The 20661-nt window shown below is 38.8% G+C and overlaps 1 protein-coding gene across 50 annotated transcripts in view; it reads left to right on the forward strand.

Moving 5' to 3' along the window:
• RIMS2 (regulating synaptic membrane exocytosis 2) overlaps positions 1 to 20661 on the forward strand; it is a 466814-nt gene that overhangs the window by 286670 nt on the left and 159483 nt on the right. For 29 of the 50 annotated variants that reach the window (XM_078393641.1, XM_078393664.1, XM_078393670.1 and 26 more), the window contains 3 exons: positions 1120 to 1146; positions 8775 to 8843; positions 14033 to 14189. In XM_078393641.1, the coding sequence (XP_078249767.1) occupies positions 1120 to 1146; positions 8775 to 8843; positions 14033 to 14189 (253 nt within the window). The remainder of the gene's footprint in view (positions 1 to 1119; positions 1147 to 8774; positions 8844 to 14032; positions 14190 to 20661) is intronic. The other 21 variants (XM_078393659.1, XM_078393667.1, XM_078393671.1 and 18 more) reach the window with 1 other exon arrangement.

Consider the following 20661-nt stretch of genomic DNA (forward strand, 5'->3'; position numbering starts at 1 on the left):
CTTAGCCATTGATTGTTCGATTGATTAGAGAGTCTAGTTCTGATGATGTAGAAGCGAAATGATCTGACTGCATTTCTTGATAAATGAATTGTACGTTCTTTTCAAGCATAGTGTGCATTACTGTATTATGATTTGTTAATAGGGGAGCAAAAGCCTTATTCTCTGATATGATTGAGGAAGTTTGGGCTGATGGTTATTGCAGATCTACCGAGTCAGTGGAATATTTTAAAATAGTGCATCTCTTCGTCAAACATAACATTGCAGTGCCACTGGGGACAAAAGCGATCTCTAAGTCAGCACAAGAATCTGATTAACCACTACTCTCATCTGCCCTGTCCCCAGATACTATCCCCCCACAGTCTCCTTTTTGTGCTGATAGTATACTGCTGCCCTAATAGTTTATTAGCACTGTGCAATGCTGGGAAGAATTGCAAAGATATACAGGTGCTCATTTCCTTTAGTTCTGTAATATTTTGTCTACCAGTGTAAGGGCCTGAATATCAATTTTGTTTCTGCCCTATGGCTACATTGGTAATATCTCAGAATGTGTTGAAAATATACTCATCACAAGAGGAATGTTTTGTACTTAATTTTGCACGCGCTTTGCTTAGTATGATCTTCACACTTGGTGGCTGCAATCCTAACGTGCTAGGGCTGGAATCTAATGGGATGGTTTTGTTAATAGAACTACTTCCATCAGCGGAATCCAGAGAAGGATGCTCCCCACTCCCTAAGCAGCACCATTGCGTCAAATTTGTCCTGGAGAAGCCGGGAAAGCCTTTGGCATTAATATTCAGGGTTGTGGTTAGCTGCTTGGGGGAGGGGGTGTGGGAAAGAAAGTTCTTTAGTGCTAGTAGACTTATGTGGCTATGGGCTTAGGATTGCTATATTATATATATTGGAAAGTAAGCCCCACTGAACACAGATGAACTTGCACCTGCATAAACATGCATAAGATTGCACTATAAATCTTGAATAGGTATTTATCATTGCCTTTCCACATAAGAATTGTGACTGCAGTTATATGTACTACTACGCCTCTAGATAATTCACATCCCTGTTGCATGTGAAGACCTCATTTATTTCTGATATCACTTCATTTTAACATTTGTTTTCCAGATAAAGGCTTGTATTCATATAATTCAGGTAAAATTACAAGCATGTTGTTCATTGCTTGTGTATGTTCAGACTATCTATTTTATGCTATTGGTGTGCTTCTGCTACTTCTTGTGCACCGGTTTAACTGCTAATATGCTTTATGGATTTCTTTTTTTGCTTTTCAGAAGTAGGCCTTCTATCTTTTCTTTTTCTGCTTTTCAGAAACTGGCTCCTTATATTATTTCTCATTTTAGTTGCTTATTATTATAAGTATTTTGCTGAAAAGTTGGTTCTAAAATCTATGTATGTTGTGACCCTGTTAAGATGTATATGGATTGTATCTGATATACACTGAGATCATTTCTGGGACTTCTGTAAAAATTAAAAATTGTACCATTACCATGGAACTGTTATTAAAATTTTATTATTGATGCAGAATAACAATTGGTAAAACTCCATAAAGCACAATGCTTGCAATATAGGCATATTTACTGTAGATAAAGTTTCATTTCTAGTCTTAATGCTTAGTTACAGTAATCAAAATGTAATCAACCCTGCAGAGAGTTTTCTGTATCATCTTTAGACTGCTACAAATTATAGTACTTTGTATACCATTTAACAGAATTTGTAAGCCATTTTCAATCCTTAACTCATGGCTGCCAAATGCATATCCACTTTACTTCCTTTGATGTAGATCAGCTCTTGTGGAAATGGGTGTTGTGATACTTTTGGCAAAAATGGTTGGCAGTTTCTTATTTAGTACATAATGAGGAATTACTTCCACTATCATGTAATCATATTGCTTAGATATGGTTAGAGTGTCTTTGCATTAAAACTTCTTCATTATGATTGCCTGGTCTTTGTAGTAAATATGCATAATATTGTGGCTTTGTATTTTCATTTACAATTTTATTTACTGCATAGTAATAGATCTTAAATTTACTGTCAGAAATAGTTGCAGCCCTTTCAAACTATGGGGCACCTGCACATTTTTAGGATAAGGTTCTTCAGTAAATTTGAATAATAGCTTTAGATTACTTGAGGTATGTGTTTTAGAAAAGGGTTAGTCTGTGCTAGCATATCAGTTTAAAAAAAGAAAAGAAAAGAAAAATTAAAGAAGACAAAGATGTTGTAGCACCCAAAGATTAACTGCTGTATTTTGATGTGAGCTTTCATGGACAAGACCACTTCCTCAGACATAAAATGGAAGTCTTATGTCTGACGAAGTGGACTTATTTATACATGGATTTATTTTTCATTTTCATTTTGTTTTTTGTCTTGAACTATTAAGAAGTGGATGTTGCTTCCCCCCCCCCCTTGCAAAGACTGGGATAAGCTTAACACCTCTGTGCTATCTGTTCCTCTGTGGTGTTTGGCACTTGGCACTGACACTGGTAATGTCATATGTTCAGCTGCAGTTTGATTGTTTGGACTGTTGGGTTTGGCTGCCCACCAAGTGGGGTTTTTGTATCCCTTCTTCTCTGAGTGTTTGCAGCCCTGGGACCACATCCAATAACACCTTAAGGAGATTAAACAGGCAAGTCATTTCTATAAGCCTGTAATTAACTATTATTGCAACCGCTTTGTCCAACTGAGCTGTTAACAAAGAATTGGTCTCTGATAGTAGCTGGAAACTATGAAGACAAGGAAAATGAAAACAAAAAGACCAGGTAACATTAATAAAGATGATAATGCATTGTTACCCATATTAAACAAGCTCTAGAAAATTCCGAGAGGCCAGCGCAGGCGCTGACTAAACCCACTGGTGTGTATTCATAGAGAACCCACTTGAAGAACCATTTTTACAGGTAAGTAACCTGTCCTTTTTAGAGGTCTTAGGTCTTTTTTCTTTTCCATGGATGTGTAAACATTAGTGTTCTTACTAGAGGTCAGGTAGCATGTTGTACTCCACCTGGAGTAGGAAATGGCAATGCCACTCCAGTATCTTTGCCAAGAATGCCCCATGATCAGAAACAAAAGGCTAAAAGATATGACGCTGGAAGATGGGCCCCTCAGGTCAGAAGGTGTCCAACATGCTACTGAGGAAGAGCAGAGGACAAGTAGCTCAAGAGCTAATGAAGTGGTTGTGCCAAAGCTGAAAGGATGCTCAGCTGTGGACGTGCCTGGAAGTGAAAGGAAAGTCCAATGCTGCAAAGAAAAATACTGCATAGGAACCTGGAATGTAAGATCTATGAACGTTGGGAAGCTGGAAGTGGTCAAATAGGAGATGGCAAGAATAAACATTGACATCCTGGGCATCAGCGAACTAAAATGGAGAGGAATTGGCGAATTCAGATCAGATGATTATCATATCTACTATTGTGGGCAAGAGTCCTGTAGAAGGAATGGAGTAGCCTTCATAGTCAACAAAAGAGTGGGAAAAGCTGTAATGGGATACAATCTCAAAAATGATAGAATGATGTCAATAAGAATCCAAGTCAGACCTTTCAACATCACAATAATCCAAGTTTATGCACCAACTACCACTGCTGAGGAGACTGAAATTGAACAATTTTATGAAGATTTACAACACCTTCTAGAACTGACACCAAAGAAAGATGTTCTTCTCATTCTAGGAGACTGGAATGCTAAAGTAGGGAGCCAAGAGATAAAAGGTACAACATGGAAGTTTGGCCTTGTAGTTCAGAATGAAGCAGGGCAAAGGTTAATAGAGTTTTGTCAAGAGAACAAGCTGGTCATCACAAACACTCTTTTCCAACAACACAAGAGGCGACTCTACACATGGAAATCACCAGATGGGCAATACTGAAATCAGGTTGATTATATTCTCTGCAGCCAAAGATGGAGAAGCTCTATACAGTCAGCAAAAACAAGACCTGGAGCTGATTATGGGACTGATCATCAGCTTCTCATAGCAAAATTCAAGCTTAAACTGAAGAGAGTAGGAAAAACAACTGGGCTCCTCAGGTATAATCTAAACCAAATCCCTTATGAATACACAGTGGAAGTAAAGAACAGATTTAAGGAACTCGATTTGGTGGACAGAGTGCCTGAAGAACTATGGATGGAGGCTCATAACTTTGTACAGGAAGCAGCAACAAAAAACATCCCAAAGAAAAGGACATGCAAGAAAGCAAAGTGGCTGTCCAACGAGGCCTTAGAAATAGCAGAGAGGAGAAGGGAAACAAAATGCAAGGGAGATAGGGAAAGTTACAGAAAATTGAATGCAGACTTCCAAAGAATAGCAAGGAAAGACAAGAGGGCCTTCTTAAATGAACAATGCAAAGAAATAGAGGAAAATAAAAGAAAAGGAAAAACCAGAGATCTATTCAAAAGAATTGGAGATATTCGAGGAACATTTCGTGCAAAGATGAACATGATAAAGGACAAAAATGGGAGGGACCTAACAGAAGCAGAAGACATTAAGAAGAGGTGGCAAGAATACACAGAGGAATTATATCAGAAAGATTTGGATATCCCGGACAACCCAGACAATGTAGTTGTTGACCTTGAGCCAGACATCCTGGAGAGTGAGGTCAAGTGGGCCTTAGAAAGCTTGGCTAACAATAAGGCCAGTGGAGGTGATGACATTCCAGTTGTACTATTTAAAATCTTAAAAGATGATGCTGTTAAGTGCTACATTCAATATGCCAGCAAGTTTGGAAAACTCAACAGTGGCCAGAGGATTGGAAAAGATCAGTCTACATCCCAATCCCAAAGAAAGGCAGTGCCAAAGAATGCTCCAACTACCGCACAATTGCACTCATTTCACACGCTAGCAAGGTTATGCTCAAAATCCTCCAAGGTAGGCTTCAGCAGTATGTGGACCGAGAACTCCCAGAAGTACAAGCTGGATTCCGAAGAGGCAGAGGAACTAGAGACCAAATTGCTAACATGCGCTGGATTGTGGAGAAAGCCAGAGAGTTCCAGAAAAATATCTACTTCTGCTTCATTGACTATGCAAAAGCCTTTGACTGTGTGAACTACAGCAAACTATGGCAAGTCCTTAAAGAAATGGGAGTGCCTGACCACCTTATCTATCTCATGAGAAACCTATATGTGGGACAGGAAGCAACAGTTAGAACTGGATATGGAACAACTGACTGGTTCAAAATTGGGAAAGGAGTACGACAAGGCTGCATATTGTCCCCTGGCTTATTTAACTTATATGCAGAATGCATCATGCGGAAGGCTGGACTGGAGGAATTCCAAACCGGAATTAAGATTGCCAGAAGAAATATCAACAATATCAGATATGCAGTTGATACCACTCTGATGGCAGAAAGTGAGGAGGAACTAAAGAAGCTTGTAATGAGGGTGAAAGAGGAGAGGGAAAAAACAGCCTGAAACTCAGCATCAAAAAAACTAAGATCATGGCCACCGGTCCCATCACCTCCTGGCAAATAGAACGGGAAGATATGGAGGCAGTGACAGATTTTACTTTCTTGGGCTCCATGATCACTGCAGATGGAGACAGCAGCCACGAAATTAAAAGACGCCTGCTTCTTGGGAGGAAAGCGATGACAAACCTTGACAGCATCTTAAAAAGCAGAGACATCACCTTGCCAACAAAAGTCCGAATAGTCAAAGCTATGGTTTTTCCTGTCGTGATGTATGGAAGTGAGAGCTGGACCATAAAGAAAGCTAACCGCCGAAGAATTGATGCCTTTGAACTGTGGTGCTGGAGGAGGCTCTTGAGAGTCCCCTGGACTGCAAGGAGAACAAACCTATCAATTCTAAAGAAAATCAACCCTGAGTGCTCACTGGAAGGACAGATCCTGAAGCTGAGGCTCCAGTACTTTGGCCATCTCATGAGAAGAGAAGACTCCTTGGAAAAGACCTTGATGTTAGGAATGTGTGACAGCAAGAGGAGAAGGGGATGACAGAGGATGAGATGGCTGGACAATGTCTGCGAAGCAACCAACATGAAATTGACAGAACTCCGGGAGGCACTGGAAGATAGGAGGGCCTGGCGTGCTGTGGTCCATGGGGTCACGAAGAGTCAGACACGACTAAACGACTAAACGACGAGCATGTTGTACTACATAATTATCAGCTGACTTGCATATCATGTTCAGAATCATTAGTTGAAATTGATTGTGTATTTTTTTTCAGTTCTCATTTCCTACTCTGCATTTGGCCATGTTTGCGATGTTTCAGTGTATAGCCTATTATTTTTAAAGAACTACAAATTCTTAAATATAAATATGATTTTTATGTTCAATTTGTTTCTCCCTAAGCTGTGTAGAAGGGACTTGAGGCTCAACAATGGAATATAAATAAATAAATAAATAAATAAATAAATAAATAAATAAATAAATAAATAAATAAATAAATAAATGGAATACTGAATCTCTGTATCTAATATTACTACTGGTCATTAACTGCAAAAATGTGCAGAATTATGCTTTTTGAACTACTTTAAACTTATAGCTCTGACTCTGCAAAGACATCAGCAGGATTCATACTGGCAGAAAGATATAGTTTATTACTTATTAAGTTGGTTGTTGTGGGTTTTTCAGATTCTTTGGTTGTGTTCTGAAGGTTGTTCTTACTAACGTTTCGCCAGTCTCTGTGGCCGGCATCTTCAGAGGACAGGAGTAGACATTAGATCCCGGCCGTGAAAGCCTTCGCAAATGCTTATTAATTTATTTAAATTTATTAAGTTCTGCTTACGAAACCGTTTTAAAATGTTAGAAATTTAAAATACAATATGGTTATAAATATTAAAATAGCTATGAATTCATTATGTTATTAAAATACAGCTAAAATACTTTGAAATCTCTTAAAATATTGATACTGGCTTACTTTTTAAAAAATAGAGAAGCCAGTGTATTTACTAAAATACTGAGGGTCCACTTCTCCAAGGATCCTGTCCACGTTTATAGACTATGCAAGTTGAAACATACCTTTTATTACTGGACAAGGACAAGCCAAAGTTACATCCACTTCATTGCTTCAGTTACAGCATCCAAATCAGAACAGATTTGAGCTATTTATCTCCAAAGGGCTGTTGAGTAGTCTATGCTTTCCTCATGTGGGCTAAAGCACTATTATTATTCTTTGGATTATTTTGTGATGTAGTTTTGTAATTCTCTGATGAAGTACTTAAACTGAACTGGTATCCAAAGTTTTAAGTCCAAATTACTGAGGCTAAATTAATACACTGTTAGCAGTGTCTGTAGAAGAATGTCCAGCCTGACAGTTCTACATGTCACAGAACATTGGATGCAGTTTATCAGACTTGGGTATAATGAGAATAACATGAGATAAGCCAATTTTACTGTGTTTGGGGGTGCTCTGCAAAGTGGGTCCCTGGCTGTCTTTCAAAGTCCATTGTCAGCACTGGCTATGTTGTACAGTAGTGCCCCGCATAACGAGCGATTCGTTTAACGACAAATCTGCATAGCGATGAGTTTTTTTGCGGTTGCAAAAGTGATAGCATAACGATGTTTTCAATAGCAAAACATGGCTTTGCAATGATCGGTAAGCGTTTCGCATAACAATGTTTTAAAAACAGCTGATTTCTCCTATCTGGCTGCGTTGCATTGGATGCCCATTTGGTTCCGCGTTGACTTCAGCGTTTTGATGCTTATGTTTAAAGCCCCAAATGGATTAGGGCCTCGATACTTGGCGGAACGCTTACTCCTACCCAGTTCTACCCGTGTCATTCGCGCGAGTCAGGAGGTGAGGTTGAGGAGCCTGACGCCGAGGGAGGCCCAGAAGGAAAAAACAAAGTAACTGGGCCTTTTTGGCGGTGGCTCCTCACCTCTGGAACAACTTACCTCCTGAGATTCGCATGGCTCCCTCGCTGGGTATTTTCAAGAAACAACTGAAAACACGGATGTTTAGGCAGTCCTTCCCCCCTTCCAGTTAATTCCTAATTATTCTTTCTTTCCTATTCTGTTATAATATACCCTGTTTCTTGCCATCTTGGGGGGAAAATTTTATTTCTTTTTATTTATGCAAATTATGTTATGTGCTATGCTATAGGTCTAATTGTTTTTATAGTGTGTGTTGTAAGCTGCCTAGAGTGGTCGCAGTTGACCAGATAGGCGGGGTATAAATGAAACAAACAAACAAACAATATCGTGTTGTCAAATTCATTCTGAGGTAGGGCGATTCTTTCCAGTGTTTTCTGGCCGTAGAGTATGCAGGTTATTTTTAGATTTTCATACCTGTTGAAGGAGATAAAAATACGATCATGTTCAGTATCTTAAGTTTAGACACTTTCACTGCTTCACCTGGCTATATCCATTAATCCCTTTGTATCTTATTTGCAGTCTTAAAGTAAGCTGAAATTTACTCCACCCTAGTAGGATTATTTTACTGTTAATAAATAAGCTCACTGTTGTTGATTCAGTGTGGATAATATTTCTGCTCTGTAGAAAACAAAGAAGAGGGTAATCATGTTTATATAAAATTAAGCTGGAGATTAATATGTTTTTTTCACACATTACCTCTCTTAAGGTCTGATAATGGACTTAGAACCTGCTTTTGCTGAGTAAGCTCTAGTTATTTTAGTTAAGCACTGTGCATAGACCTTCAGTATTTAAAATACTATTAATTTTGTGTATGTTCATACACAATTATATGTGTTTTGAAAAACTATCTGTCAAAAAGCTACTGAGCCTTATTAATGATAAACTTTAATAAATATAGCATTTCTATATAGCCATCTCCACCTGTAATAGTTATTTTTCTTTTTTTCCTAGGGTCCAAACGAATAAGTGATAGTGAAGTCTCAGATTATGACTGTGATGATGGTATAGGAGTCGTGTCAGGTAACAGCATTTAAATTTGAAAAAGTTAATTTGCTATGATAAATGCAGTTCTTGTCCTGTGTTTATGAATATGTTCTCTTGCTCATTTGATGGGAACTACCTGCCAGTGGGACTTGGAAAGAATTTATATTAGTTCTTTTGTCTTTTCACAATATCTGAAAGGGATTTGTTACAAAATATGGACTGTATTTTGCAATATTTATTTCTGAAAGTCAGTATGTTGCAATTTGAAGCCTTTTGCAATACCTGTGGAAATAATAAAGCAATGACATCAACTAGAGCAGTGGTCCCCAACCTTGGGCCCCCAGATGTTCTTGGACTTCAGCCGGCTTCAGTGCTTTTGAAGTCCTTTCCGATGTCTGTTTTCACTCATTTTTAAGTGTGTTACAATGTTTGGAACCTGTTTTAAATGCTTGCAATCGTTAGCCCACCTCCTGAACCCTATGCAACCTTAATTTGGTGTTGTTCTGAGTCGTCCCAACATATAAAACGGACCATTCAAAGGCTTTCAATGGAGAATTAAAAAAATCACCAAAAATTAACAACGACTCAGAACAACACCAAATTAAGTTTGCATGGGGTTCAGGAGGTGGGCTAACGATTGCAAGCATTTAAAACAGGTTTCTAACAGTTTAAGACACTTTTACAGGAGCGAAAAAGGGACATCGTTAAGTGAAATTCCCCCATAGAGAACATTGTTAAACGATGGGGGAATTCCTCAAAGAAACCCATCGCTGTGTGAATTCATCGTTGTATGAAGCAATCGTTGTGCGATGCACCACTGTAGAATAATAGAGATAAATCTTTTTGTCATGAGAGGGAATGCCAGTTTTCCTTGCTTTGGTTCCAGGGTGAGGCTTATAGAGTGCCATTGGCATAAATGCAATTCCCTCTCACCAACACTAGTATTTTGTAAAACTTGAATTCTTGTATCAGATGATTGTCCTGTCTCTTGTGCCATATTTTGATATATATTATTGGTATGTATGATATCAACATGAAGGAAGAAATAATAGGGGCTGAATGCTATATTTTCATGGGTATGTAATATTAAGTACTCAGAGTGATGAATCAGAAGGAGATATATCTGGCAGCTTAGAGGCAAGAACCCTTCTAGGAAACAATACATTTTGGGAGCTAGAGGGTTTCAAGTTGTAATTAGCAGGTGTGATTTTTTGTAATTTATTTGCTCTTAATAACTACTTAGTAGTTTATATTCTAATTTTATGTGAAAGGATCTCATTATCTTTTGAAAAATATTGCAACACTAAGTTTTCCAAGTAAGATCTCTCTCTCCCCACCTCTCCCCACTAACCCCCCTTCAGATGGTAAATATTCAGTACCATAGACCAGTGGTCCCCAACCTTGGGCCTCCAGATGTTCTTGGACTTCAGCTCCCAGAAATCCTGGCCAGCAGAGATGATGGTGAAGGCTTCTGGGAGTTGTAGTCTAAGAACATCTGGAGGCTCAAGGTTGGTGACCACTGCCATAGACTGTGTGCCAAGGGAGTGCTGAGTTTCTTTGTATCATGCAGTAATACCCAGTGCAGTAATAATTTTTCCTTTTATGTGAAATTTTGACTATAAATTTCTGGCCTAGAGTGCAGCTTATTAAAAATTGCCAAACAATGAACTATGTTTTTAATAATCTAATTAAATATTCCATAAAGATGCTTCTGTTTATTGGTGATTTAGCGGTACTCAGATAATTAGTATGCTGCTTCAAATTACAAATAACAGTAGTGTTTTTGGGAAGGAATTGCAGCTTTATCAACTGCATTGCATAAGCCTACTTTAAGAATGCCTCTAGAATAAAGTCCTCCCCCACCCCCGCAATCTCAAATATTGGGTGATGTTTATGGGTACAGTGCAGTTCCACTTGTGATTAGGATTCTCATGGTTGTATTCAGGGAAAATGGAAAAGAGACAAAGAAGTAATGTAATGGCATTGCTATTATACAAGGGAAGGTCTCAGGCGATAGAGTTGAGTTTTTGGGAGTAGGAACGGACCACTGACAAAGACACAGCCTGTAGGTCATACTGGCCTACACCAAACATCAGATTTTCTATATTCTAGAGAAAAGGGGGAAAACACAGGTGAACAATGCCTCTTGTCTGTGTACAAAAAATAAGATGGAATGAAATATAGGTATTTCATAGTAAATGCTCACCATAAAGTTGAAGAGTAATGTAGCTTTCCCCCCAAAAGTGGCGCAGTGGTTAAAGTGCTGTACTGCAGCCAAAACTGTGCTCACGACCTGGGGTTCAATCCCAGGTAGCCGGCTCAAGGTTGACTCAGCCTTCTATCCTTCCGAGGTCGGTAAAATGGGTACCCAGCTTGCTGGGGGGGGGGGGCAATGTGTAGCCTGCATAATTAACTTGTAAACCGCCCAGAGAGTGCTTGAAGCACTATGGGGCAGTATATAAGCAGCACGCTTTGCTTTGCTTTGCTTTGCTTTGCTTTGTTTCTAAAATGATGGAGTTTGCGGAAAACTGGCTTTTGCAAATGTCCCATAAACAGCAGGCATTGACTGATGTATTCCATTATTAATAGAATTTTAAAACTGATGTTAGATTTCTCATATCTAACAAATTATTTATATAGATTTATATGTTGGGATACTAAACATTCCTTCTCTGCTCACAGCATTCTATATTAACACTTGTTCACATAGCAGCAGGGAGAAGGAAGACATTTTGAGGTACCTCTGCTCTTATCATGTCTCCTGCAAATCTAGGCAGCCAGAGCAGACTAGATCTACCGTAAGAAGCTGGAAATAAAGCTGAAATGAAAACTCCTTCCTGTCTCTCTGCTGATTCATTACCCCTTTGGACACCTAGCTGGCTTAGAACTAGGACATCAAGCTTTTAAAAGAAAGAAAGAAACCATAACGGGAATGGAAGAGGGAAACAAGTACACCAGGGCACAAAGTGTGGGAAAGAGAGGATTCAAACTGTTAACAAGCTGCAACAATACTGATATCCTCCCTGTCCCTCATCTGACAAGTGTGTGGTTGGCTGAAGCTAATTAGCTCAGGGAAACCCAACTTTCCCAGTGTGATTTCCAGTGGATGCATTCACATTTTTCCTGCTATGTAATTGCATCCTTATACAGGAAGAGGGGGTTAGTATATCTGCTTTGAAAAGCCTGTTTTGACAAAGATATATGCTCCCCTTCCTGCTATCAATTTGCTTAGCAGCAGCCCCATGGTATTTCAAAATGTTGAACTGGCATTTCAGTCACTGGAGTAATAAAACCATTAACGACAGTTTGTTTGCAAACAGCCCATTTTTTGTACTAATCCCAAACACTGCTATTCCCAATCTCTGTCAGACTCTGAGGATTGGAAAATTAAGGATTGGAAAACTGAATGAAAAGAAGGCCTGAGAAACAGGGCAGGTAAAGGGGCAAGTAGGCCTGAGATGTAATACCAAATGAGGAAAATATGTATGAAAACTAAGTAGTGGACTGAAAAGTAAAAGCTTTGGAAAATAATGGGAAGTATATGCATAACACTGACATGCAGGTAGAGTAAGAAGACAATAGGAAGGAAAATGCTAAAACAGAAGAGCCTCAGAGGACAGTTAGGAGTACTGTACAATGAAAGAAATGAGGTCTTCCAAGGAGATAGAGACCTATGCTTTTTACTTTGCTTGTGTATGATCCAGAGTTAAGGTTGGGAGAGACGTGTTTATTGATAACACTAGATTATTTGAAATTATAAGTACAAAAAGAAATTGGAAACAGCAAGTATTTGTCCAAGTTGTGTAAATGGGGAATAACATGGCAAATGCACACATTGGGGCAAAACCAGTCCTAACTTCTGAGCAGAGAGTGAGTACTTAGGAAAGGGGTTTTGGCTTCATAATGGATCTCGGCTTCAATGAAACTGCAAATCGTGTCTGCCACATCAATTAAAAACACGTTTTCCATAAGAATCATCAGGAAGCTGATGAAAGATATGGTAGTCATGACTTTACGGTGATGTGACCACACTTGGAGTACAGTACACAGTTATGGTGTCTGCACTTCAGAAAGGATATTGTGGAGCTGAAAAGGTGCAGAAGAGGGCAATGAAACTCACCAAGGAACTGGAGGAATTTCCCAATGAGGAATGGCATTTTAGCTTGGGAATCAAAATATGAATAATACATCACAATTTCAGATAGTGATATGTTTTTGAATAATAAAATCCTGTATCATCCAATGAAGCTGAATGGTAAGGAAGCATTTCGCGCAGCGCATAGTTTTAAAAAAGAGTTTGCTTCTTTCTACAAGATGGAAAGATGCCCACCAATTTAAATGTTGTTAAAGGCTGATCAAACACATTACTGTAACTGATAAGAATATCAGGTACAACTGGTCATATAGATTATTAAGTAATGCAGCATCATTCCTCTGAATACCAGTCAAACAGAAGTTATTCTTCTGTTGATGAGATAGGCCTGTAGTCTGTTCTAGCAGGGCTCGTACTAGGGATGCATTTTTTTAGAATTAGTGAACTCCCAGTTCCATAATTCAGCAGGATACCCCTACAAGCCAAATTATGTGATTGGAAGCCTTCAAACTAGCTGGAAGTAGACCAATTCTCTTACCTCCATGCCATTTTTGCACTGCTTAATCAAATCATTAGAAAAGCCAGCCTCTGATGAAACATTATCAAAGGAATGCAGTAACTCTAGGACCATTGCTTTAGTTTCCTATACAAGCAAAGTTATGCTCCTTTGAAAAGGAAACAAGAGGAAGACCAAATAACAGATGGATTGACTCTCAAAAGCAAGCCACAGACTTGCTTTTGTAGGTGCTGAGCAGGACTGTTAAGGACATGACATTTTGAAGATCACTTATTTACAGGGATGCCATAAATTGGCCACAACTTGATGTCACATAACAGCAACAATGGAACTTGCTTCTTTATGCAACTTTGTCAGCCACAAAAAATCTTTGTGACTAAATTATTTTTCATTAATTCTGAAAATTCTATCTCTAGAATTAGGTTTTTATGATCATTCTGTACTAATTTGAAATGTTATGCATATTGTACTTTAAATCATTATTAACATGCAGCTGCATTATATGTTATAACACCTTTTGTAAGATTATAACTTCTAGCATCCATACAAATCTAACAAAATAGGGAAAAAACACCTAGGTGATCAGTCAGCTGTTTGAACTTTCTTTCTTTCTAGATTACCGTCATAATGGGAGAGATCTCCAAAGCTCAACACTCTCAGTGCCAGAACAAGTGATGTCATCCAATCACTGCTCTCGGTCAGGGTCACCTCACCGTGGAGACAGTATAGGAAGGACTAGATCTTGGTCACCCAGCGTCCCTCCCCTTCAAAGGTAAATCCTTATATTACTTTTATTGTGGTTCTTTTTGGAATATAAAATGAAGTAGGTTAGTTGCTGAAACTAATTAATATAAATTCTAAATAATGTAAATGTGGAAAGTAAAGATTATGGCTAGAGGACATTTTGTTATGTTCATAATATAGTGTTCTGTATTCTTTGTAATTTAGCTCATATGAATCTATGAAATAATTTGTTTTGTTCAGTGTGGTGTTCCTTCATTTATATTTTTGAGATGCAAATATGAATTACACTATATGTTGTCTGTCTGTCTATCATTTCAGTCAATCAGTGTAGGAATATACAATTGTTATCTAGTTATTTAAACAAGAGCCATCATCCATAACTTTATTTAGGAAGTGAGCTGAGTTGTTAATGTACAATGCTTTTTATACTCCTTTACCACCTGCCACTGTCCATATGGGTTGCATTTCTTGTAGCTGAACTGATATTTTGTACTTGAATACAATAACAACATTGAAGCACAAAGGTGAAACAAACTGATATTAAGTGCTATTGTTTTGAAAGACCAGTGTTTTCTGCTACCAAACACGTGCACACATGACACACACACAAAAACTTGCACATTTTTCTTGAGAGTTTCTAACACACTCTTTCATTTGCATTGTGATACCTTGTGTGTTGGAGTATTAGTGAGGAGCAAAGGTACTGCTAGCCAGTTTTCTTCATACTTTTGCCATTATGCCTTGGCATCTATTATGTTTGCGTAATTTTACCTTTTATGGTATAAAAGTTCCTCATCTTGTATGGCAGGTTCTTGAAACAATCACTTGGTAGAAGCTTTCATAGGATATCTGCTGTCATCTCCATACTAGGGTAGTAAAATATCTGGATGGTCCCCTTTTCAGTTGGGTCACTGTGAAGGAGTGGTAGACCCAAAGGAGAAAGAACAGAATGAGTGACTCGTCCCCTCAGCTAGAGACGTCTGAGCGGGAGAGAAATATAGAAGTAGAGAAGACAATGGAAAGTGAGGAGTTGAATGTGGAGGAAGGGAGAAGAAGGGAATCAAAGGGGAAAGAGAAAGTTGAAATCTGTCTAGTGGAAGAGAGAGAGGGAGAAGGAGTTAATTTTGCCCATGTGGGAGGAGGATATAGGGGAGCAAAGTGGGAGTAGACAGTTCAGTGTACCAAGGAGGGAGAAAAAGAAGGAAGGGGAGGAAAAGAGCGCTGATAAAAGAGAATACGAATATGATAGAATGTGTGGATTGTTGGAGGACTTCCCTAATTTGAAGGTAGGGGGGTTGCTACCTGACCCGGACAAGTCTAAAGAAAAGGGGACATCGGCAGAAGCTCTAGAATGGACGGTCGTGGTCTTTCCATGGGGACAAGGTCACTCGAGGAAAGTGATTCAGCTGGACCTTTCCTTCAGCCACCCACCACCGGAGGGAGATTGGGCCAGACACACTTGTTGTGGGACAATATGCATGGTCCGGAGTGCTCCGCTGAGGAAGCCCACTGATTGGGAACATTTTGGGCCAGCCCCTCAATGAATCTTGTGAATTTCCTGACAGAGTTATCACCCTCACAGTTTGGACAGTTACCAGATCTTAGTTGTTTTAAACCAATAAAAGTTGTTGTAGACTTACCTAATGTTAAACTAAATAAATCTGTTAATGTTCAAAAAGAGACTTGGTTGATATTCCCCGCCAAAAAGGAGGAACTGCTTCAGATCTTTAATGAACCCAGCCACAGCCACATACCAGGTGGTACCTGACTCCAATGTGTTTTGTGCATGTATTCATTTTCTCACTATGTGGCAGTTTAATGCAGCTCTGGTTGCCTTCCATCATTTGCACTGGCATCTCTTCATTTCTTACAGCAGCTTATTTGGCCATAGCAGTTTTCTGCAGGTGCCCGTTACAGCAATGAACTTTGATTCCGTGGAAGACAAAGCTATAAAATCTTAGTTCAATCACCATACGTCAGTGATTCCCACTCTGCGGTATGTGTACCTCCAGGGGTACAAACCAGGACATTTAGGGGTACTCGGAAAAAATGAATAATGGTGGGAAAAGGTATATACATCATCAGTGTAATTTGTTTATATTCTGAGCAGTGAGAACTCCTTTGACATCTTCTTTCTCTCCATCCACCACATGAGATCCCAGCCAATTGGCTTTTGTTCGAAGGCAGCATGTGTTCTTGTTCCACCACTAACCTGAGGGCTTGTGACCCTTTCCTTTCAGTGGCAGTTTGTACAGGACAAAATTCCTTACAGATTTTAGCCCCTTTGCTGGCATGCTTGTGCACACTGCTAGAGGCAATAAGGAAGCAGCCTGAAGACTAGCCCCACTGCATTAACATAAAGGGTTACATTTATACAAAAGGGCTTCCAAGAGGTATGCAAGTGAAAAAAAGCTTGGGAACCACTGCCGTACATAAACAGGAACCCACTGGTGAACTTATAGTCTGTGCTATCCTCTGTGCAGGCTGCATTTGTGTGTCCTATATGTTTTGGGTTTCTTCTTGCTAGCAGTCTTAGCATGTAGTTCTTTTCAAATATCTTTGATATTTGTGTTTTGACAGCTGTCTAATCATCCTGTATTGGTGAACTAACATTTCTGCTCAGTATCCCTACAGTAGTAGCTATATCAGGTCTATTGCTCCCCTACCTTGGGCCTCCAGATGTTCATGGACTACAATTCCCAGAAGCCTTCACTACTACCTCTGCTGGCCAGGATTTCTGGGAGTTGAAATCCAAGAACATCTGGAGGACCAAGGTTGGGAACCACCGTAGTAGTGGATGTTAGGTACAAATGCTTTCCTATAGCTCTTCTGTAGTTGCTATTGTTGGTAGAACTTTACTCTGCCTTTCAGAAAAACTCTTGCCATGTGTGTTGCAACAGTGTGAGTATCTTGGATGCCTAAGGTCTCCACAAGTTCAATGATCCTTTGGTTTTGGTTCAGTAAATATGAACCAACTGTGACACCCACTATTTTCAGGTTCATTACTTTATAACCTTTGATGCCAGGGTCATAACCAAGCACAATAATCTGTTCTGTTCTAGAGTCCAGTTTGTACCTTTGCAGTTTTGGTATGTAGGCATATGCTAGGCTTCCAACTATATTCCATACTTGGCACTTTACTATGCCATAATTTAAATGGTGTTTTTGTGGTGTCTTTGGTTGTTAATCTGTTCTGGATATAAGTTGCAGTCATGATTGCCTCATACCAAAAGCTTTTAGGCAACTTGGCATCTGCAAGCATGCCCACTATTATCTCCAAAAGAGATCTCATTTTCCTTTTGATTGTTCCATTCAGCTCAGGAGTATGTCTGAAACTTGCCCTGTGCAAAATACTTTGTTCTTCCAGAAAGGCTTGTGTGTAGTGCAAGAGGTACTCATCACCATTGTCCATCTGAAATGCTTGGGTTTTCTTTCAAACTTGTTACTCACCATGGCCACATACATCTTTAGAATCTCATCTGTCTCACTCTTCCCTTCAGTAGATAGGACACAGTAGCTAGAAAAATTGTCCACAAATATAAAAACATATTTATTGTGTCCCGGTGATGGTATATTAAATTGCCTACATGGGTCACCATGTATTAGATCCAGCACCTGGTGCTCTTCCTCTCAGTTCTTAGTTGTAATGAGGGCCTAAAACCTTTTTCTGTGATACAGCTTATGCATCTGGCTGCACTATTTGCACCACGTGGCTTTACTTTGATATCTGTCGAGTGTGTTTCTCCAATTTGAGCATTGCCTTTGAATCTCTGTGTGCGAAGTGATGGTGTCAGAGCTCCAGATGGTGTCATTGTCCCTTTGGATTTGTGCTGTGTTAGTTTAATAGTCTAAAAGATTCAGTTTGTTGACACCATTAGATTTAAGAGGTCGAAATACACATCACTATTTTTCTTTACTATGCAGTTTCCATTTTCAATATATACAGAAAAATCTTTGTCATCTAGGGTTGAAGTACTTGTTGCATTGCAAATCAGGAAGATATACAGCATCACTTAGATATTGACATGATTTAATTGGACAATTCGCATCAAACCTCAGTTCGAATTCCTTCTAGAGTCATCATTGGCTGTGCCACCAGCATTCCCTTCTAGTTTGAGAAAGAATTCTCTTATGTATGTGGAGTGCCTGGCACATCCAGGATCAATTATACAATCATTTGATTTTTGTTCAAGATTGTAAGTTGTGCAAGCTCTCTCTTTAAAACCATTCAGACAGGCTTTCTCTTTTGTCTTTCTCATAGAATCAGTTTTCACATATTTTCTGTGATCTTTTATCTCACAACTGGCCTTGCTATTTTTGCCTGCAAAGTCTTTGGGGGACTGACATTTTTTGATTTGATAGCCTTTCCCACCACAGTTCCAGCAGTAGGGTGATTGGCTCCCAGGTGGGGTCCTTTTATTGTCCTTTCTATCCACTAGGTAATTTGAGCCATTATCTTCCAAGACTGATTTAGGATGATGCCTTTGGTCTGTGCACTCCTCTCTGAGGCAGCTTAGGGTTTTTCCTAAGCTTAATTCCTTTCCATTCAGAATCAAAATAAAACTATCAACGTTTCCATCAACTGATGCTAAAAAGAAGCCTCTCTTTTGTTTATCATCTAAGTTAAAACCAGTAAGGCTTAAGTTAGTAAATATAGTTAGTAAAGCAATGTGTTTTTCATAGTATTTCTTAGAATTAAGCCTCAGTCTCATGAGTTCTCTGTTCTAGACAGCTTGTTATTTAAAACTGGTAATGCCATACGATTTCTCTAGGGCGTTTAACATTACTTGCACTTCTATACACTATTTGCTGATCCAATAGACCTTCATGGATTAGAGCTTTTACTACAGAATCATTTTTCTTCATTAAATGATTCCTCCTTTGATGAGAAATTGTATCATGAGGAAACTGTTGCTGTAGAAAGTTAGATAAAAGCTGCTCTGAAAACACTTGGAAGAAATAAATCACCAGGGATAGATGGGATGCTGATAGAACTATTTCAAGCCACAGGGACTGAATCTGTCAGAATCCTAACAAGAATATGCCAACAAATGCTGAAAACAAAACCATGGTCCACATAATAGCAATATTCAATATATATTTCAGTCCCCATGAAAGGAGATGTCAGGGAGTGCAGTAACTATGGGGACATTGCTCTAATTTACCATGCAAGCAAAGTGATATTCAAAGCATTGCAACAAAAGCTTTTACCTTACACGGAATAAGAAATATCTAATATTCAAGCTGGATTCTGAAAATGAGGAGTCACTTGAGATAATATTGCAAATATCTACTGACTGTTGGAGCACATCAGAGAATTTCAGAAGATCAGTCTATGATTTATAGACTACAGCAAAGTTTTGACTGTATGGGTCATGAGAAACTATGGATTGGTCTGAAAGGAATGGGTGTGCCTAAGTACTTAATTGTTCCACTGTGTAACCTGTATTATGGACAAGAAGTTACTGTTAGGACAGAATATAGAGACAAAATGGTCTCGTATAGGCAAAGATGACAGACAAGGGTGCATTTTATCTTCCTGACTGAATCTAGCTGGACTAGATTCAGAAGAGGGAAAAGTAAAAATTGGAGGTAGAAACATACGCATATGACACCATCTTACTGATGGAAAGCAGCAATGATTTGAAATGACTTTCAGTGAAAGTGAAAGAAGAATGGGCTAGGATTGCGACTGATCATTAAAAAGGGAAAAATCATGACTATGTAAGAACTATATGGCTTTAATGTTGACAATGAAGAAATTGAAATAATGAAAGATTTGGCATAGTTCAGCGTAATCAGGAATCCAAATGGAAAGTGCAGCCTAAAAATCACAAGGAGACTGAGACTCTGAAGGGCAGCAATGAAAGAATTAGAAAAGATGTAACTGAAGTGTAAAGATGTGTTAATGGAGCCAAGGCCAAGTTCTTTCACACTATTGTATTTCTAGTTACTATGTTGTGAGTGTGGAAGCTGGACAGTGAAGAAAACTGGGAGAAAGAGAATTTAATTTCAAAGTTTGTGGTTTTCCATCAATATATAGACAGTCAGCCACCCAACTTTGCTATAGAAAGCCATGTTAATATGAAGAGTTAAATGTTGTATACTTTCTTTAAAAGATAAAAACACATAAGATGAATGTGTGAGTTGTGTTGCATATAACAGTGAGGTGATTTTGGTTCATGACAGAAGGGTATATAAATAATCAGGACACAGATATTTCACCCTTCCATACTAATGCTTCAAGTCTGAGTCTAGTTTTCCCAAAATTTCCTCCACAGCCAGAAACCCTTGAAGCTTCTTTTATATGTTTTGTTTGCAGTTTGTGCAACTTTTTAGACCATGAATCACATGTCAGCTTTTACATACGATACCATGAATGAAAAAGTGGGGAAATATAGCTGCTCTGAACATATTGTGTCAGAGGCAAGGATGTTAAAGGTTACAACTAACATCTTCCTTAACAAGGTTTATATTGGAGATTTACATAAGGGAATTGG

Source organism: Pogona vitticeps, chromosome 4 (assembly GCF_051106095.1).
Source record: "Pogona vitticeps strain Pit_001003342236 chromosome 4, PviZW2.1, whole genome shotgun sequence".
Classification (NCBI taxonomy): Eukaryota; Metazoa; Chordata; class Lepidosauria; order Squamata; family Agamidae; genus Pogona; species Pogona vitticeps.